The sequence below is a fragment of the Vigna unguiculata genome, chromosome 9 (assembly GCF_004118075.2).
Source record: "Vigna unguiculata cultivar IT97K-499-35 chromosome 9, ASM411807v1, whole genome shotgun sequence".
Lineage (NCBI taxonomy): Eukaryota > Viridiplantae > Streptophyta > Magnoliopsida > Fabales > Fabaceae > Vigna > Vigna unguiculata.
The window spans coordinates 7,221,324-7,238,572 of record NC_040287.1 but is presented as its reverse complement, the minus strand read 5'-3'; the positions used below and the strand labels follow the sequence as shown (position 1 = coordinate 7,238,572).

General features: G+C 28.7%; 1 protein-coding gene across 2 annotated transcripts; it reads right to left on the bottom strand.

Moving 5' to 3' along the window:
• Window positions 1–4,574: 4,574 nt before the first annotated feature.
• Window positions 4,575–9,639, bottom strand: LOC114164860 (AUGMIN subunit 8-like). Of its 2 annotated transcripts, none has more exons than XM_028049631.1 (7): window positions 9,091–9,639; window positions 7,485–8,982; window positions 7,272–7,391; window positions 6,791–6,910; window positions 6,620–6,709; window positions 6,186–6,293; window positions 4,575–5,012 (listed from the first exon to the last, which is right to left on the bottom strand). In XM_028049631.1, exons 2-7 carry the CDS (start codon window positions 8,811–8,813, stop codon window positions 4,968–4,970), a joined length of 1,812 nt encoding a protein of 603 aa, XP_027905432.1. In that variant the 5' UTR covers window positions 8,814–8,982; window positions 9,091–9,639; the 3' UTR covers window positions 4,575–4,967. The 2 variants fall into 2 exon arrangements, with proteins under 2 accessions (XP_027905432.1, XP_027905431.1); XM_028049630.1 differs by having other exon boundaries at window positions 9,083–9,638.
• Window positions 9,640–17,249: the final 7,610 nt, after the last annotated feature.

The window sequence follows — 17,249 nt, the reverse complement described above, 5'->3', positions numbered from 1 at the left end:
AAAATATTTAATTTTAAACTAACTCTAATTATAAATTAAAAATATTTAATAAAAATATGCATTTTAATAAAAATATCCATATAACATTTATATATAAATTAAATTTTGTCTCAAATTGGAGAGGGACAAAAATGTTTAATTTAAAAAAAATAGAACCAAATTAAAGACAAATAACGAATATTAGAACCAAATTGAATATTAAAAACTGACATTGACACGTGACATGATATTGACTTGACACGTGAATTTTTTTTAATTAAAAAAAATTAAAAAAATTAAAAAATAAAAAATCACAAAATGACATGTGACATGATATGAGCTTCGTGTACATTTTTTTAAAATAAACAAAATTTAGAAAAAATTTTAAAAAATTTAAAAATACAAAATACAAAATGACATGTGATGGTTATTGTTCACATTTCATTAATTATTTTAACGATGTTAGCGAAAAATGACCAAATTGAATAAAATTCACGAATATTAAAACCAAATTGAAAAAAAAAAACAAAAGTATGACTACATTCAAAAAACCGAATGAAAACTAGAATCAAATGATTATTTAAACCTAAATATAATAATTTATCTGCTCGCGTGGTTATCATACGAGTATAAAACTATGTTTTATCTGTGGATATAAATTCTTTTAACATCTCTTTATATCTACTTACTAATAAATTATTTTTATAATCTAAATTTAAATATAAAAGTAAAATATGTCTATTCCACCTTGATTTCAAAATTTAAAAATAAATAAATTTAATTTTTCAAATTAACTTCATCAAATAATATAAATTATTCAAACAAATATTATTTAACACTTAGAAGAATTAGAATGTCATTTAACACTTAAAACAATTTCACACAATTTAATTAGAAAGACTATATTTACTTATTTTTTAAATTTAAAAATTAAATTTTACTATATTTAAAACAGATACAAATTTAAATTTTATGTCTAAATGTAAAAATTAAAAATACATTTAGTTCAAAATGATATTAAAACTATAGTTAATTCGAAAATTAGTGATAAACATCACTACATTTGAATACAAAAATATCAAAATTTGTTTGGCCCAATTTTTCCAATGGGAAGTTTTTATACAGTTATCGAGTTTTTCTATGTTTTACGAATAAACTATAGAGCAGTGTTAAGCATGAAGGATTCATCTCAATTAACAATTAATAATTAAACGTTTCGTTGAAAACCTCTCATCAAATTTCTTTACTTCAAATATAAAATCTTCACCCACCTCATTTCATCAAATATTACTTAACTAACTTTGGGATTTGGTCAGAGATACTCTAAAGAAATATTGAAAAAAGATTAAATTGGGCATGAGAAGAATAATTGTCTAAATAAACTGAGTTATTTTAAGTATTCACACGGTTTCATCTGACTATAATTAATTATAATAAGACTAATTGAAGTCTTACGTGATGAACCAACAATATTATAAACTTAAAATATCTTACAAGGTTACTTACTCCAATAATGACAAAAGGATTATTTTACATTTAGTTATGATATAACATATTTAATGCGGGACCAAAAATTTATTTAGATTTTAATTAGAATTATAATCTAATTTTGACTTAAAAATAAATGAAAAAATTATATTTTTTTAATTAAGTGAGTCTGTGAGTCAATCTGTTTAACTCACTAATTCGTGATGTACTGGATCGGATTAGAATTTGTTTGACTTGCTAATAAGTATACCGGATTGAGTTGACTCACTAAATGATCAATCCGTGGTGAGTCGAGCTAGATCGGATCGAGTTACCTGTTTTGACTGTAATAAAAAAGAGTCTTCTAACATTCCATGTATATAGAAAACTCGATTATTTCAATTATTATTTGAAAAAGAAATGCTTGACACAATTTGACATTTATATAGGAAACTTGATTATCACTTTGATAATTATTTAAAAAAAAGTAGTTCACACTATTTGACATTTATATAAAAATAAAATGGTCATAAATACAATAAACCTTTACATTTGTAAGTAGAAAAAGAAAATAAAAAAAAATAATGAAAATAATATCACACGAGAATAAAAAACTTTTGGATTTCAAAATATATTTTTCACTATTACATGTTCTCCCATCCTTCTTACCGTGAAGTCCTTATAGTCTTCTTATATGAATTGAGTTGCATGAAGTAGATCCACTTATCTTAATTCTCAATTATTTAAGTAAGATATATTCATCACTCAGATGTAAAAGAAATATAAACTTTTTAATAACCAAATTCTATCCATGAAATTTAAAAGTAGAATCAAAATCAACATTTTCATGCCTAAAACCAAAATGAGAAATTATGAAAATTAAAAAAAAAAACTAAAGTTTTGAAATTTTATAAGTAAAACATTGGGAAAAATATGTTTTCTCCCTCAAGTTTGACTAAAATTTGGAAATGGCCCCTCATCGAAACTTTGTCACTGTTTGGTTCTTATACTTTCAAAATAATTGTTTTTAGTCCCTATTTTTGGACGGCGTTAAAAATAACAAACCGCGTGCCAGGTGTTATTTAATTTTTTATAGGCCGACGCTTCTTACAAAAACTGGAAAAAATATGTTTTTGGTCCCTGAAGTTTGAACTTAATTTAGAAATGGTCCCTGGTTGAAATTTGGTTACTGTTTGGTCCCTGCACATGTAGAATCATTGTTAAAATATAGGTTTAATTACTCGGATGGTACCCACTTACAGGTATGTCAATATGATACCCGCTTTTAAAAAAAGTCCCAATTGCATCCCAACTTTTGAAAAAGTGCTTCAATTGTCGTTAGTCAACATGCCACGTGTCAGTCTGTGGTTTTTTGTTTTAATTTTTTTAAAAATTTTTTGAAAAAAAAATTAAAATGCCACGTGTCAGGTATCTGTGTGTGACACGTGATATTGTCAGTGTCACATAGCATTGCAATGTCACGTGTCAGTGACACTCTCAGATGTTATACTATTAATAATAACAACATTATATAATAATAATATATAATTGTTAATAATAATATTATCATATATTAATAATAATTAATAATATTAATATATCAATAATAATATTAATAATACTATTAATAACTATATATTAGTGCTATAACTATATTATTAATAATATTAATAATAATATTAATAATATTATTATTATATAATCTTATTAATTACTAATATTACTAATATTAAAAAAATTATATTATTATTAATAATATATAATAATAATAGTTATTATTATATATTATTAATAACAATATTAATAAATAATATTATTATTAATTATTATTAATATTATTACTGAAATATTAATATTATTAATTATTATTAATTATTATTTATATTATTACAGATATATTATTATTATTATTATATAATAATTATTAACATTAATATTAATAATAGTTATAATATTATTATTTATTTTAATATTATTAATAATTATTATTTTTATTATTATTATTATATATAATAATACTATTAATAATTATATATTATTAGTATAGTATTATTATTATTATTATTATTATCATTATATATTATTATTCAATGTGCAGGGACTAAATAGTGACCAAATTTCAATTAGGGACCATTTCCAAATTAAGTTCAAACTTTAGGGAACAAAAACATATTTTTTCCAGTTTTTGTAAAAAGCGTCGGCCTAGGCCGACGCTAGTTTTTTTATATAAAAAATTAAATAACATGTGGCACGCTGTTTGTTATTTTTAACGCCGTCCAAAAATAGGGACTAAAAACAATGATTTTGAAAGTACAGGGACCAAACAATGACCAAGTTTCGACCAGGATCCATTTCCAAATTTGGGTCAAAGTTGAGGGACCAAATTCATATTTTTCCCTAGAGCATATAATAGTTTAAGTAGGAAGTTACACTCATCTTTTATGAGATCTTATATTATATTCATCCTCTCTAATTTTATAATAGAAATTATTGATAAATCAATAGTCATTCTATTTATTTATTTTATTTATATTTAAATTATTTATTAAAAATAACCATAATAATAAATTAATTGATTTTATCATATATTTTATAACTATGTAGTGTTATATAAAATCAATATTGTTCAAAAATATACTTTTTATACTTTTATAAGACTATATATAATGACAATATATATTTTTTTGTTAACCATATAATTGTTTAATTATTATGTATAACAAATTGTTAACATTCTTTAATTTTATATTGTACAATTTTAATTTTAATCTTTCACAAACTCTTAGTAAAGTTTTGTTCAGAATAATATATAAAGACATGAAAATCTGATTGTTAACCCTTTTCTTAAACTATTAAATTTCAAAACTATAATTTATCAAAAAGTATTAAATCTGATTGTTCATTCAATATTTTATGCTGCTTAAAATGATTAGATATACAGTTTTTTTTCTTTTGAAGAAAAAATGGATACAGATTTACTCTCACATCTAATATATTAATGGGAATCGTATATGGTATGAATAATATTAAACATTACACTTTCACAGTTGTTGTATTCAGTATCTACAACCAATTGTTCTTAAAATATATTATTTGGCATTTTACAGTTTAATATGCAAAAGCCAACTTGTGTAACTTATAACCTCAACAGAGATGTTTTTGTGCTGTAAAATTACATGACTATTGATAAATATGGTAATAGCAAAACATAAATTTGAATGATATTTTGTTCCATTGCTTTTCATTTCCTTTTCCTTATCTTAGTAAAAAAATTACAAGTTGAAACCTATGGCCTCTAGTATTGGGGGAAAAGAAGAAGAAAAAAGGGGTAATAAAACTATGGATTCCAGCATGTTTAACTGGAAAAAAAAAAAAAAAACCTATTCGAAAATTTACAAAGTAAATAACCTGAAAGATTTTAGATATGGATACTATGGCAGAAACTGCAAGAAATGAGTTATAACTTGTTAGCTAAGCAGCAGGTCAGGTTCCCAAATTGGTTACTGGTTTGCCCCCAAAGCTTACTTGATTTGCATAAGATGTGTCAAAAGGCTACTTTCCTCAACCTGGTTTTGAGAAAATTAATGAGAAAGTGATACCAGTGTGATAATGATGGTGATGAAGAATTGCATTCTATTCTATTTATGCATCAAATGCATGATAAAACATATTACAATATCTCAAAAAAGAAAATGAAACAAAGGGTCATGCTACAAGGGAATGCAATGTGAACAGATATATCCTTCCAAAAAGCATCTTCAGCAAATTTTCACTATTCTTAAAGTATGTTGATATCATCAGAGAAAGGCAGAACAAAATCAAAGACCAATGAATCCAAAACATTAGCAAGAGTAAGGAAATGAAATGAAAAATGACATTGGTTTTGTTAGGTTTTTGCTACGGTAATCCTAGATGGAAGCTATGTTGCGGAAAACACCAAGCTATAAAGACTATAAGAAAACTTCCATGTTTCATTGTTCATGAACAATAAATACCAGCAGTTCTTGGGCCACAGTGATGTACCCTTGTTACAATTAAAAACATTGAAAGAAGTGAAAATAAAATAACACCATTAGATTCTCTCTTGTTTTAAATGTAATCCTTAATCTAATTGGACGTGTGGGGCTAGTAGCATTTGGCCCTTGTACCAACCACTTTAGTAAGCAAGTTTGTTTTGTGGGTAGGTACTTGGTTAGGTGACAGATCATTCTAGTGTTGTGTAGTAGGTTTGGGTATCGGTTTCCAAAACAAAATGGTAGAGCAAAATCTGGTGAAGTGAGAATTGGAAGTGTAGTGATGTGTAGCTTTAATTTTTTGAATCTTGTGTCTCCTTGCGTATTCAATTGAAATTGAACATTGAACCTTCTAGTGTTACACAGGCTATGAAAAATCCAAATTGGGTTTCTGCTATGAAACAAGAATATGATGCTCTTATTCACAACACTTATCATCTGGTTTCTTTAACCCCTGACAGGAGGGCACTTGGTTGTGAATGGGTTTTTCAAGTAAAAGAAAATGTTGATGGAACGGTTAATAAATATAAAGCCAGATTGGTTGCCAAGGGGTTCAATCAAGTTCAGGGGTGCCAAGATATGCTTGGTAAGTTGGTAGTCATCAGTAATACGATTCTTAAAATTGAAATATATTTGCAACTAATTTATGGCCATATGCAATATATGGTTGAGTTGAGAAATTTGAGAGCATAACTCATTTTCTAGAAAACATATATCATAACTCACCTGCATAGCTGCTACTGAAGCCATTAGCATTTCACATTCATGAAGCATGGTCTTTTCCTGAACTGCTATGACAGCAACTTCAGAAATTAAACTGTTCATGCCCTCAACCTAGCACAGACAAAAGAACAATGGTGTGATAACCAAGAATAGACCTCATAATCTGACCATGATAAAAAAATTTACAGTTAGGCCTTTAACAATATTCAATTGCTTGATTTTACAAATTTGGATATCAAAGGAAGAAAAAGTTAAAATCTGCAATTTTCAACCGCTGAAAAACAAAGGTTTAAATGTAAAAAGACATATTGGCTTAGACAATAGTAGACACACACGTGCTAGGCAATGATCGAAATTATTGAAGTTAATTTGGTATATTAATTTCAATCACTGTTAATATATACTACACAAATCTTTGTAGAAAACAGCTAACTCACCCTTGAGAGCAAGGAACAGATACCAGATCCCATTGCTTGCATGACATCAACTGCTTGACAGATAGCAACCTTCAAATGCTCAATATCTGCCTGTAAAAGCAGATACCAAAATGAAGTCATTGTTTCATCTTCAGTGACCAAAAAATAAAAAAACATCCTACGGATACATACAATTTCTCCTCCAGTTACAGGAAGACGAAGAGTGCTGGCCTCCAAATCTTCCACGGCTCCCGATAGAGCATCAATATGGTCTCTTTCAAGTACAGCCCAATCATCAAGATAGGTCATCAGCTTCAGTCATTGTCAAAAGGCTCACATTTAAAATGCATGGCTAAGTCTTGAAATTGGAAACAATTAAAAAGACGGAGAAAAATAGAATCACACACTCTAGTGAGATTGGAATCTCATGACCGATATCTAATCACAAAGATAAACCCTCTATTTCAGATATTTCTATTCTACTCCTTCCAAAACTCTAAACAAACAGAATCAAAAGCTTTTAGTTCATAAAAATTTAAACTCGTTTAAGAAGCAAAACAACAATATTGCATTACTTATATTTTCACTATTAATTGCCTGGAATTAAATTAGCTACAATGTATAATCAACAATAAAGCTGGCATAAAATTAATACATTTAATAAAAAAATTACCTGATCATTCAAAACAGAATTCAGCTTAAGGTCAAGCTTCAGCTGCTGAAGATTGATCCTCTTCCTAAGCACAGACTCCCACAAGGACAAACTAGTAATCCATACATTATAGAGAGTTTTCTGCACCATTAATTAAGGATTTTTGTAAGAACAAATTAGGCAAATTATATGATACAAACCATCATATACAAAGCCGAAAATAGACATTAATACCTCCACAATTGCGTTTTGGATATAAAGAACATCCTCAGCTCTTGCATTGGCAAACCTCCATTGCAAGTATCTATTGTAGAGAAGCCGTAATTGGTGAGCATCTTCTATGTAGGATGCACTCTTTTTCCCCATTTTAAAATCAGCAATAAAGCTGAGCACTGAAATTGAATTGTTTGATCGAATGGATGAATTGGTTGGCCTAATTCGAGATGGACTGGCCCCTCTAGAAGGAGGAGTTGACGGTCTTGACCTAGATGGACTGACACCTCTTGAAGTAGAAGAGGATAGCACTGAGGTCTTACTAGGTGAAGACACTCGTGATCCTGGAGTTGTTGAGAAGGATTGAGATCTGACTCCAGCCAATGCAATTGTAGTTGCAGAAGCAGATTTGTGAGGTCTCAATTCCCGTGGAGAGCAGTCATCAACTGATCTCACCCTGCCACTTCCAACAAGTGATACCAGCCTTACAGCATCACTAGAAGACCTTTGCAAGGGTTTACATGATTCATCTGATATAGACAACCTTCTCGGTGAAGAAACTGAAGTGTTGTTCATCGCAGCACAATCAAAGCTTTTGTTCAATGCATTAGAGAAAACCTTCCCAGATAACCTACTGGGCCAACGATGCTGATCTATCAACCGAGAAGACAAGCTATCAACTACTGGCTTTGAATTCTCAGACTGATCAGAGGCATTCTTCCCTCTGAGAGGACTCCTCTTTCTCTCCGGCGTAGGCTTTCTTCCGGTTGGAGTTTCAGCCTGCTTGTGCGCCGCCGCCGCCACATTTGAAGACGGTCGCAGAGTGCGATCAGAAGCACTAGCAACCGGCTTCTCTTTCTTGCTAACAGGTATGGAAATGGTATCTGACTGAAAAGAAACACTCAGACTTCGCATAGTGGAAGGCCATAGACTGTCTGGCAAACGACTACCTGTACCTGCGACCCTTCTGGACAACAATTTCCCATCCCCAGATGAATCATTGGTCGGTGTAGAAGGTCTTCGTGCAGTTGGAGATGGAGGAGTTGAAGGCCTCTTCCTTTCTGCAGAGAGAGACCTCTTTGGAAACAACTGTGAGGTTGACGAGGTTGTTGATGAGGTTGATGCAGAGGTTGTTCTTGTAAGGTTTGGTGATGGACATCTACGAGTACTAGATGGAGTAGCAGGAGTAGGTGACCTATATCTAGAACTAACTTCCCTTGTTGTCGAACGCCTGGTGGTGGCTGTTGTGGTTGCATTGTTCTTTTCTGCCAGAACCAGCGGTGGTCTTACTCTTGGGCTCTCCGCGGCTTTGCTCTTCCTTGATGCTTGCCCTGATTCACAATCATCCATTCACCCTAACTAACTTTCCCTATTGGACCACATTGATCGAAAACTTCATCAAGCTAACCAGATTCGACAACCTTAGAGACAACCTTGCCAATCATGTGTTCCGGGTTCAGCGGAACAAAGAATCAAAAATGGTACCAAATTATATACAAAGGAGATCCTTTCTGCAAATCTGCCACAAATGCACAGTTTAAAAGTCAGACACAAAAGGAAAAAGAATTCATCCATCAAAAAAGGTATGAGATACAGAAAGATAAATGCAAAAAGCACACATCTTTACAGAGACTCAGATCTGTTGGGGAACCAACTTGCCAATCACGCCCAAGAATCGGAACTTTTCTCACTTTTCTCATCAGATAAAGCTCAAACCCAACCAGATCGGGACACGGTGAGTGAAACCCAGAGAGGGAAAACAACATTTGGGGTAATGGGTGAGAGAAACTTGCTGAAACTGTCTCGACGTGCATTTAACGCTTATTATGATCATTAGAGGTTAGTTATCGCTTAACTGCACTAAAAGGAGATTCAAAAATGCAGTGGAAAAAATGGGTCCCCTTGGAAATTGGGGATACTGGTGGGTGAACTAGGACAATGGACGGTGTAAGAGGAACTGCATAGGGTAAGGTACGGACTATAGAAAAAAAAAAAAAAAAATTCTCCTTTCGTTTATCTCACGAGAGTGGCATGGTCTTGTGTGTGTGCTGGCAAATGGGTTCACTTCACTTCACATAAAAATGCACCTTCCTCTCTGTTGTTCTCCTTCAACAAACCACTCTCGTAATGATGATGATCGAACCGAACTAATACATTGTTGTTAGCACACTTTTCCTAGGACAAACAAAAATAGTAACTGTTTCATTAATGATTTTCCTATAAATTACAGCTTTTGTTTTGTGTGTAGGTTTGGCGAAATTATTATAATTTTCTTAATTTAATAATAGGTGGTATGCATGTCCACGTGCAAGTGGGTTGGTTGTCCATCCCTATAAAACTAACCACATTCCCTTATACAGATAAACTGATACATGACCACCCCTATGTATTTATATTTTTAACTATTTTTATATTACTTTTAATTGTATAATTTTAATAACAACAAAGACAACGCAGAAACAAATAAAACAACTATATTATAATAAAATTTTTTCATACGAGTTAGGCATATAATTTTTCATATCTAATATATATATATATATATATATATTATTGTAGAAAAAATTATTAAATTATAAAATATTTTTTATTAAAAATAATTTGTATAATTTTTTTTATATTAATATTTTTGTATAAAGACATTTCCCCTTTTGGTATATATATTTTGTTTTTAATTTTTATCATTCAAGTGTATTTTTAAACTAAAATCAGTGTTTTACTAATTTTACGTTTTATGTAATTTTTTTTTTAATTTTACAGTTTTTTTTTATAAAATGTAACTATTTTTATAAACTAAAAATTGTTATGAAATAAAGTTAATAACATAGAAAATGACGACAGATAATAGAGAAGAGAAAAAACAAGAGAGAATAGATGATGAGAGAATAGGGAGCAACTCATCTGTCTATTATTATTGATAGGAAGAGTCCTATTTATAGATACAATATGTAATCCATAAAGGAAACAAATCAACTTAGTTAATACAAATATTTACCATAAAGAGTAATGAATCATATGAGTAAATGTATCAAATCAATGGACAATCATTAATTCATAACACTCTCCCTTGAGTGTACATTGATAAAGAATGTGCCTCGTTAAAACCTTACTAGGAAAAACCCATTGGGATAAAAAACCTAGTGAAGGAAAAAGAGTACAACATTTTGTATTATTTAATACAATATTGTTCATCACATGTTCTATTTCTCCCCCTCATGTAAACTTACATCATTAAGGTGACAGAGTCCGAATTTGTGAGTCATTTGCTCAAAAGTTTTTCTTGGCAAAAACTTTACAAATAGACTTGTCATATTTTCAGATGAACGAATTTTTGGATATCTATATCATCCTTTCAATTGAACAATACATTATTGTCTTCATATATGGTTGTTGATTCCATCTTTCTCGGGGATAGTCACAAGTTTCTTGCACATGTTGAATTATAAACCTTAACCAAACATATTCACAACTTTCCTCGTAATTTTGTATGATTAGACGATGTTGCTACTATGGTTTATTTCATATACCTTCATGAAACCATTGTGCTACCACATGTGAACAAACATCTTGTTTGTGATCAACCATTGTGACATTGTAAGAATATGTAAAATAACATGCATATCCATAACCCATTGGTCTGAATCTGAATCATTTGGATGGAATAAGCTCATATTCGTAGTACCCTTAAAGTAACGAAGTATATGTTTTACTCCAAACCATTTTCTTCTTGTAGTTGAAGAATTATATCTTGCTTAACAAATTTATAGCAAATGCAATATTAGATCGAGTATAATTCGCAAGATACATTAGTGTTTCTATGACACTAAGATATGGTGCTTCTAGACCAAGAAGATCTTCATCATTTTCTTGAGGTCTAAGAATAGTCTTTATCAATATCTAACGACCTCACAACTATTGGAGTGCATAATGGACATGACTTGTCCATTTAGAACATTTTAAGCACCTTAATCATATAAGCCTCATGATGTATAAAAATACTTTTATTTAAATACTCAATTTCTAATTTCAAACAAGACTTTGCCCTTCAAAGATCATTCATCTCAAATTCTTTCAATTGCCTTGTGAGCTCATTAGTAGTTTCAACGATGTTTATGTCATCTACATAAACAATAATTATGAAAAATTGATTTTCTAATATTTTCATAGAAATACAAAGACAAAAAGGATCATTTCCATATCCTTATTTTAATAAGAACTCAATAAGATGGTTATACCACACACATCCTTACTTTAATCAATAAAAGAGCATGTTCAATTTTATTGAATAACCCTTTTTAGAATTTGTCTTGTTGGGCAAATAAAATCCTTCAGGGATTTTCATATAAATATAATTCTCAAAAGAACCGTACGAATAGGTTGTAACATCATCCATTAGATGTAAATGCAAACCTTGTTGTGCAACTAGGATAATCGAATATTGCAATGTTGTTGCATCCAATACTAGTGAACATGTTTTTTCACTAATCAATACAAGGTTTTGTGAATAACCTTGAGCAACCAATTATGCTTTGTATCTAACAATTTCATCATTTTTAATTTGATTTTTGCGCAAAAATCCATATGTACCCAACGAGTTTCATAACTTTAGGTGTGCGAACTATATGTTCAAAAACCTTTCGTTTAGCAAACAAATATAATTATGCTTCTTTGCATATTTTCATTTTTGGCCAATCTTTTCTTTGCCGACAATCTTCAATGATCATTGCTTATTGATCCTCATTGTCATTCATAGCATTCATCGCTATGTTATAAGTAAAAGTTTCGTCAATGTTAACTTCATTTTGGTTCCATATTATATGATTCATGACATAATTTATTGAGATCTCATCATTTTCAACCATTTCAGGTACCTGAGGTTCTTCTGGAACCAAATCATTAATTATGTCAAATGAATCTTTTGGGATTTCAACTTTTTCGATTAGGTTATTTTGCATATTAGCCCCTTTTCTCATTCAAGAGTTTTTATCTTTGGAACCAATAGGTCTACCACGCTTCAAACGTGTTCACATGAGTTTTTCAACCCTTTTTTTTTCGCATCATAATAACTGATCATGTCAAACAAGGCAATCATTTTGATTTGTAAACTTCTGGTTTACCATGACATGCATTTAAATTGTACTAATAAACTTGTAGTACAAACTATAAGAGAATGTTGATAATTTCTCCAATACACTTTCTTTTTCAACTCAATCATAGAGATATAAAGATATTTCATATCTTTTTCATTGTTTGTCTCAATATAATATCCATTTAGACAAATATCATTGAAACTTAATAAGTTTTTATTCAACTTCTTGGTAGAAGTATAATAGCTCTTATAGAGTCTTCAAATATATTTGTAGTACTATAAATAATACAAACATTGATGTCTCGCATTATCAAACAAGAGAAAAATGTATTACTCTTGAGAATTATATAAGTTGTTGCACTATCAATAAGACACATTTGATACTAGTGCAAACATTCGTTTTTTATATAAACGTAAATTTCAATATGAGATTTTTTTGTAACACTCTCATAATCAATGAGGTGATCAATGCTTCCATTTTCTTTAGCAAAGAAAATAACAATATCAAGATGTATGGCCATAATCAGAATCACCATCTTCATAAGCAAATTGTGTTTCTATGTTCTTCTCATTATTTGTAAGATGCTCTGGTGTACAATAAGTACAACTCAAATGGCCTTTACCATCGTAATGATAATATATACCTTCATCTTTTTGTCAATATTTTCACATTTTTCTTTTCCTTTTTTCACATTATCGTGCCACTTCTGGTGACAAAATGTGTCTTTGAAATTTTCTTTATAACCATGTCCAAAATCAAGATCATGATCGATCATGAAAATATAAATAAAATGTTGCTGCATTCACTTCTGGGAATGGAGCAGAACCAATTTGGACAGGTTTCATGATTTTTTATCAAAAGCTCATTGCTTTGTTCAGCCATACAAAGACATGAAATAAATTCATAATATTGATTGCTGCATTCACTTATGGGAATGGAGCAAATTAGGCGGATCTCATGATTTTTCATCAAAAGCTTTATTGCTTTGTCCAGCCAGCCATACATAGGCATGAAATAAATTCATAATATTTGTGAATCCTTTTTCACAATATTTTTGTCGCATGAGCAAATTAGTTGCTTAGATGCTTTATTTCTTTATTTAATGGTATCCCAATATCCATTGTATCTTAAATGTATTTCAACATTTAAAATCCAATATAAGGAATTCTTCCTTGCAGTATCAAGGGTCACAAATCTAAATTTTGCAACGTTTCGCGTGTTTAGAACTAGCATATAAAAATAATATTAATAATAATAATCATCATCAAAATAATAATAATAATAATAATAATAATCACCATCATAATAAAAATAATAAGAGAGAGATGAAAATTGATAAATTCAAACAATTCTTATCATAAGAGAGGAAGAATATAAGATAAAACTATAAATTGAGAAAGGATTAGAAAGAGCCTGGATTGAGAACGCATAGCACTATCATTAAAGAGAAAAAGCTTCCACTAGTCCTCAATTCGTTGGAGCATTGTGCTGATAACGTGTTATGAAATAAAGTTAATAACATAGAGAATGATGACAGATAATAGAGAAGAGAAAAAACAAGAGAGAATAGAGAATGAGAGAATAGGGAGCAACTCATCTGTCTATTATTATTGATAGGAAGAGTCCTATTTATAGATACAATATGTAATCCATAAAGGAAACAAATCAACTTAGTTAATACAAATATTTACCATAAAGAGTAATGAATCATATGAGTAAATGTATCAAATCAATGGACAATCATTAATTCATAACACGTGTATCATTCAAGTGTATTTTAAACTAAAATCAGTGTTTTACTAATTTTACGTTTTATGTAATTTTTTTTTAATTTTACAGTTTTTTTTATAAAATGTAACTATTTTTATAAACTAAAAATAAATGTTATAATAAAAAAATTATTTGAAGTACAATGAAATTATAAAAATTATTTAAATTTACTTTTGTAATTATAATAATAATAATTTTATTATTTTTTTTGTCATCATAAAAGAAAGTGATCACAAACAAATACATGCATGTGTTTTTACTAGCAAAATAGTTATAAGAATTCAAAAAAGTAATTATTAAAAGGATGAAATTAGAAAATCAATTTATATTGTGGTTAATTATTTGAATTTAAAGAGGTGATTACTAAAGATTAAAATTACAAGCTCCACAACTGATATCTCTTCACTCTTTTAGTGTGTTGGTCATGCTTTCAACTTATCCTTATATATTATTGTAATTTGTTTGCTTTTCACTCTAATCTTCGTGATAGGGACAGATTTTTTAAGAGCAGAGAGGGGTTATGGTACGAAAAATGTTAAAATTTATATATATATATATATATATATATATATATATATATATAATTTATTAAATTTTTAAAATTATAGGTAGTATATTTTAGAAATTGATAAAAATTAAATTATGTATTTTTTATTTTTTTAGAGCACAACATTTAATGTTAATAGATAATGAGACATAAAATTACATATAATAAAGAATAAAAATATTTAGGTTTAATTTCTCTTTTGGTTATGTTTTTGTCTAAAGATTAACACTATGATGATGTTAATTATACCAATAAAACAACTCATCCATATTAAGAGTTCCAATTTTAATGTAAAAATTATTGATCCATTTCAAGATATTTAACGAAATTTATCGTAAAAAGTTAAATTGCATTAGCTTTTTTATAAATCAAAACCTAATTGAGACTAAAAATATTAGTGAATTTTAAACAAAAACAAGAATAAAAAAGAGTAATTAAACCAAATATTTATTAAGATAGTTTTTATTTTCCTTCTCATTATCTTTTTAATTTTTCAAAAATTGTAGGGCCATTATTTATTAAGCCAAATAATAAAGTGATATGACTAAATTAAAGATTTGGCTAAAGGCATATGTCATGAAAATAAATATTGTGTAGAGACCATTTAGTAATTTCTAATTTGATGAGGGGGCAAATTAGAAATACTAAAACTTAAGTAATTTAGTTTATAGATGGTCGTAGTCCCCTTCTGATAGCACACTGAGTCATAACGTACTTCTCAAGTTCCTTTTCCTTTCTTTTATCCCCATCAAGTGAGAAGACCAAAGGGAAATAAAGCTGCTCTACAGGAGGAAGATCACTATATCAGTAGTGCTCTAATATCATCCTTATGGCCAATTCAGATATGCTTCTGTTTACTATTTACACAGTGGCGGAATTTGATCAAAAATTTTAGGGGGGCCAAATTATATTTGTTATATATAAATTGTTTTTTAATTAAAAAAATTAATTTCTTACATAATTTTTTATTCAAAATAAGCACTCATGACAATATAATCCAAATAATAATATATATGAAAGAGTAATATAAAGTTTATCATTAACAATAATATATAAAAACAAAAAACAAAAGTTACCTTTAGTCAAAAAAATGCTCCTCCAACTTTTAAAACCTATAAAAAAACATTCAAAAAGTTAAAACATGTTAACGACAATCAACTTATTGCCAATTAGAATTCAATAAAAATTAACTCAATTACATGTAACAATGAAAACATCTGAGTCAGGTCGTCCGCTTGGTTTTTTACTAAAAAGATAGCACGGTAAGCAATATGTAGCATCTTTTAATGGTGAATACTCTAACCATGAAGGAAATAAGCTAAACCATGTGTACTGAAATCTTCTTGGATGATCATCTTTCCAGACAACGGATAATTTTCTAGATGCATTTGATATGGACCCCATTTTAGATAAGCCATTCGTACCTCATCAATTTGATTTGGTGGGTATTGTCAGATTTGAAGACGCTTCCCCGGATCACGTTCTAAAGTATTTTCAAATTCATTATATGTAAATTTAGGAACCTTAGAGAGTTGTTTTTCGTTTTCTTCAATATTTAGATTATCATGAAGTTTCTCAATTTTAGACGACGTAGATGTATTTTTTTCATCTTCATCACAAGTCTTCCTCTTGAAAAAAGAATAAATTCTTTTACTCTTTATCATATTTTTTTCTAATATAAATTTGTCAATTCTTTTACAAAAAAATAAAATAAAATTATGAATACCTCAAATTAAATCTTAAAAGCAAGACTCAATATTTTAAGAAAACTAATAACTTCTAAATGATTAGCTTCCCTTACCTTAGAGTAGATTCCTAATCTTGCTCTTCCCTTACACAACTTCAAAGCCTAAAATAGCTCTATCTACACAAAGAAGAGTTTGATCAACAATTAAAGTATGATTTTATGATCTCTAACAGATAGAGATATGCCTAGAGTATAGAAAAGCCACATACAAGAAGAAAACAAATTGCTTAAAAAAAAGAAGGGAAAAAATGAACTTACTCACAAGAAGAAATTGTTGAGTCCAAAATGTTCATTAACTCTTCAATTTTGTCGTAGTGCAATTTAATTTTGAAAATAATAAGGAAATGATGATGAAAATTGAGATAAAAATAAAATGAGAGAAAAAAATGGAAGCACGGAAGAGAAAAACCCAATAAAAATGTATAAAAAATTATAATAGAGAAAAAAATGTGATTTTTAAATTTAAAAAAAAATTTAAATTAAATTAATATAAATAAAGTAATAACATATAAATAAAGTAATAATATATAAATAGAGTAATAATATATAAATATATTTTTTTTAAATATGTAAAAAATAAAATAAAATAAAAATCAATTAATATAAATAAAATAATAATATATAAATATTAT

Coding starts and splice junctions, on each gene's coding strand:
- LOC114164860 (XM_028049631.1), bottom strand. CDS start 8,813: ATGGATGATTGTGAATCAGGGCAAGCATCAAGGAAGAGCAAAGCCGCG. Junction 6,911..7,271: donor ATTCTGTTTTGAATGATCAG/GTAATTTTTTTA, acceptor CAATGACTGAAG/CTGATGACCTATCTTGATGA. Junction 6,294..6,619: donor TCTGTTCCTTGCTCTCAAGG/GTGAGTTAGCTG, acceptor TGTCTGTGCTAG/GTTGAGGGCATGAACAGTTT.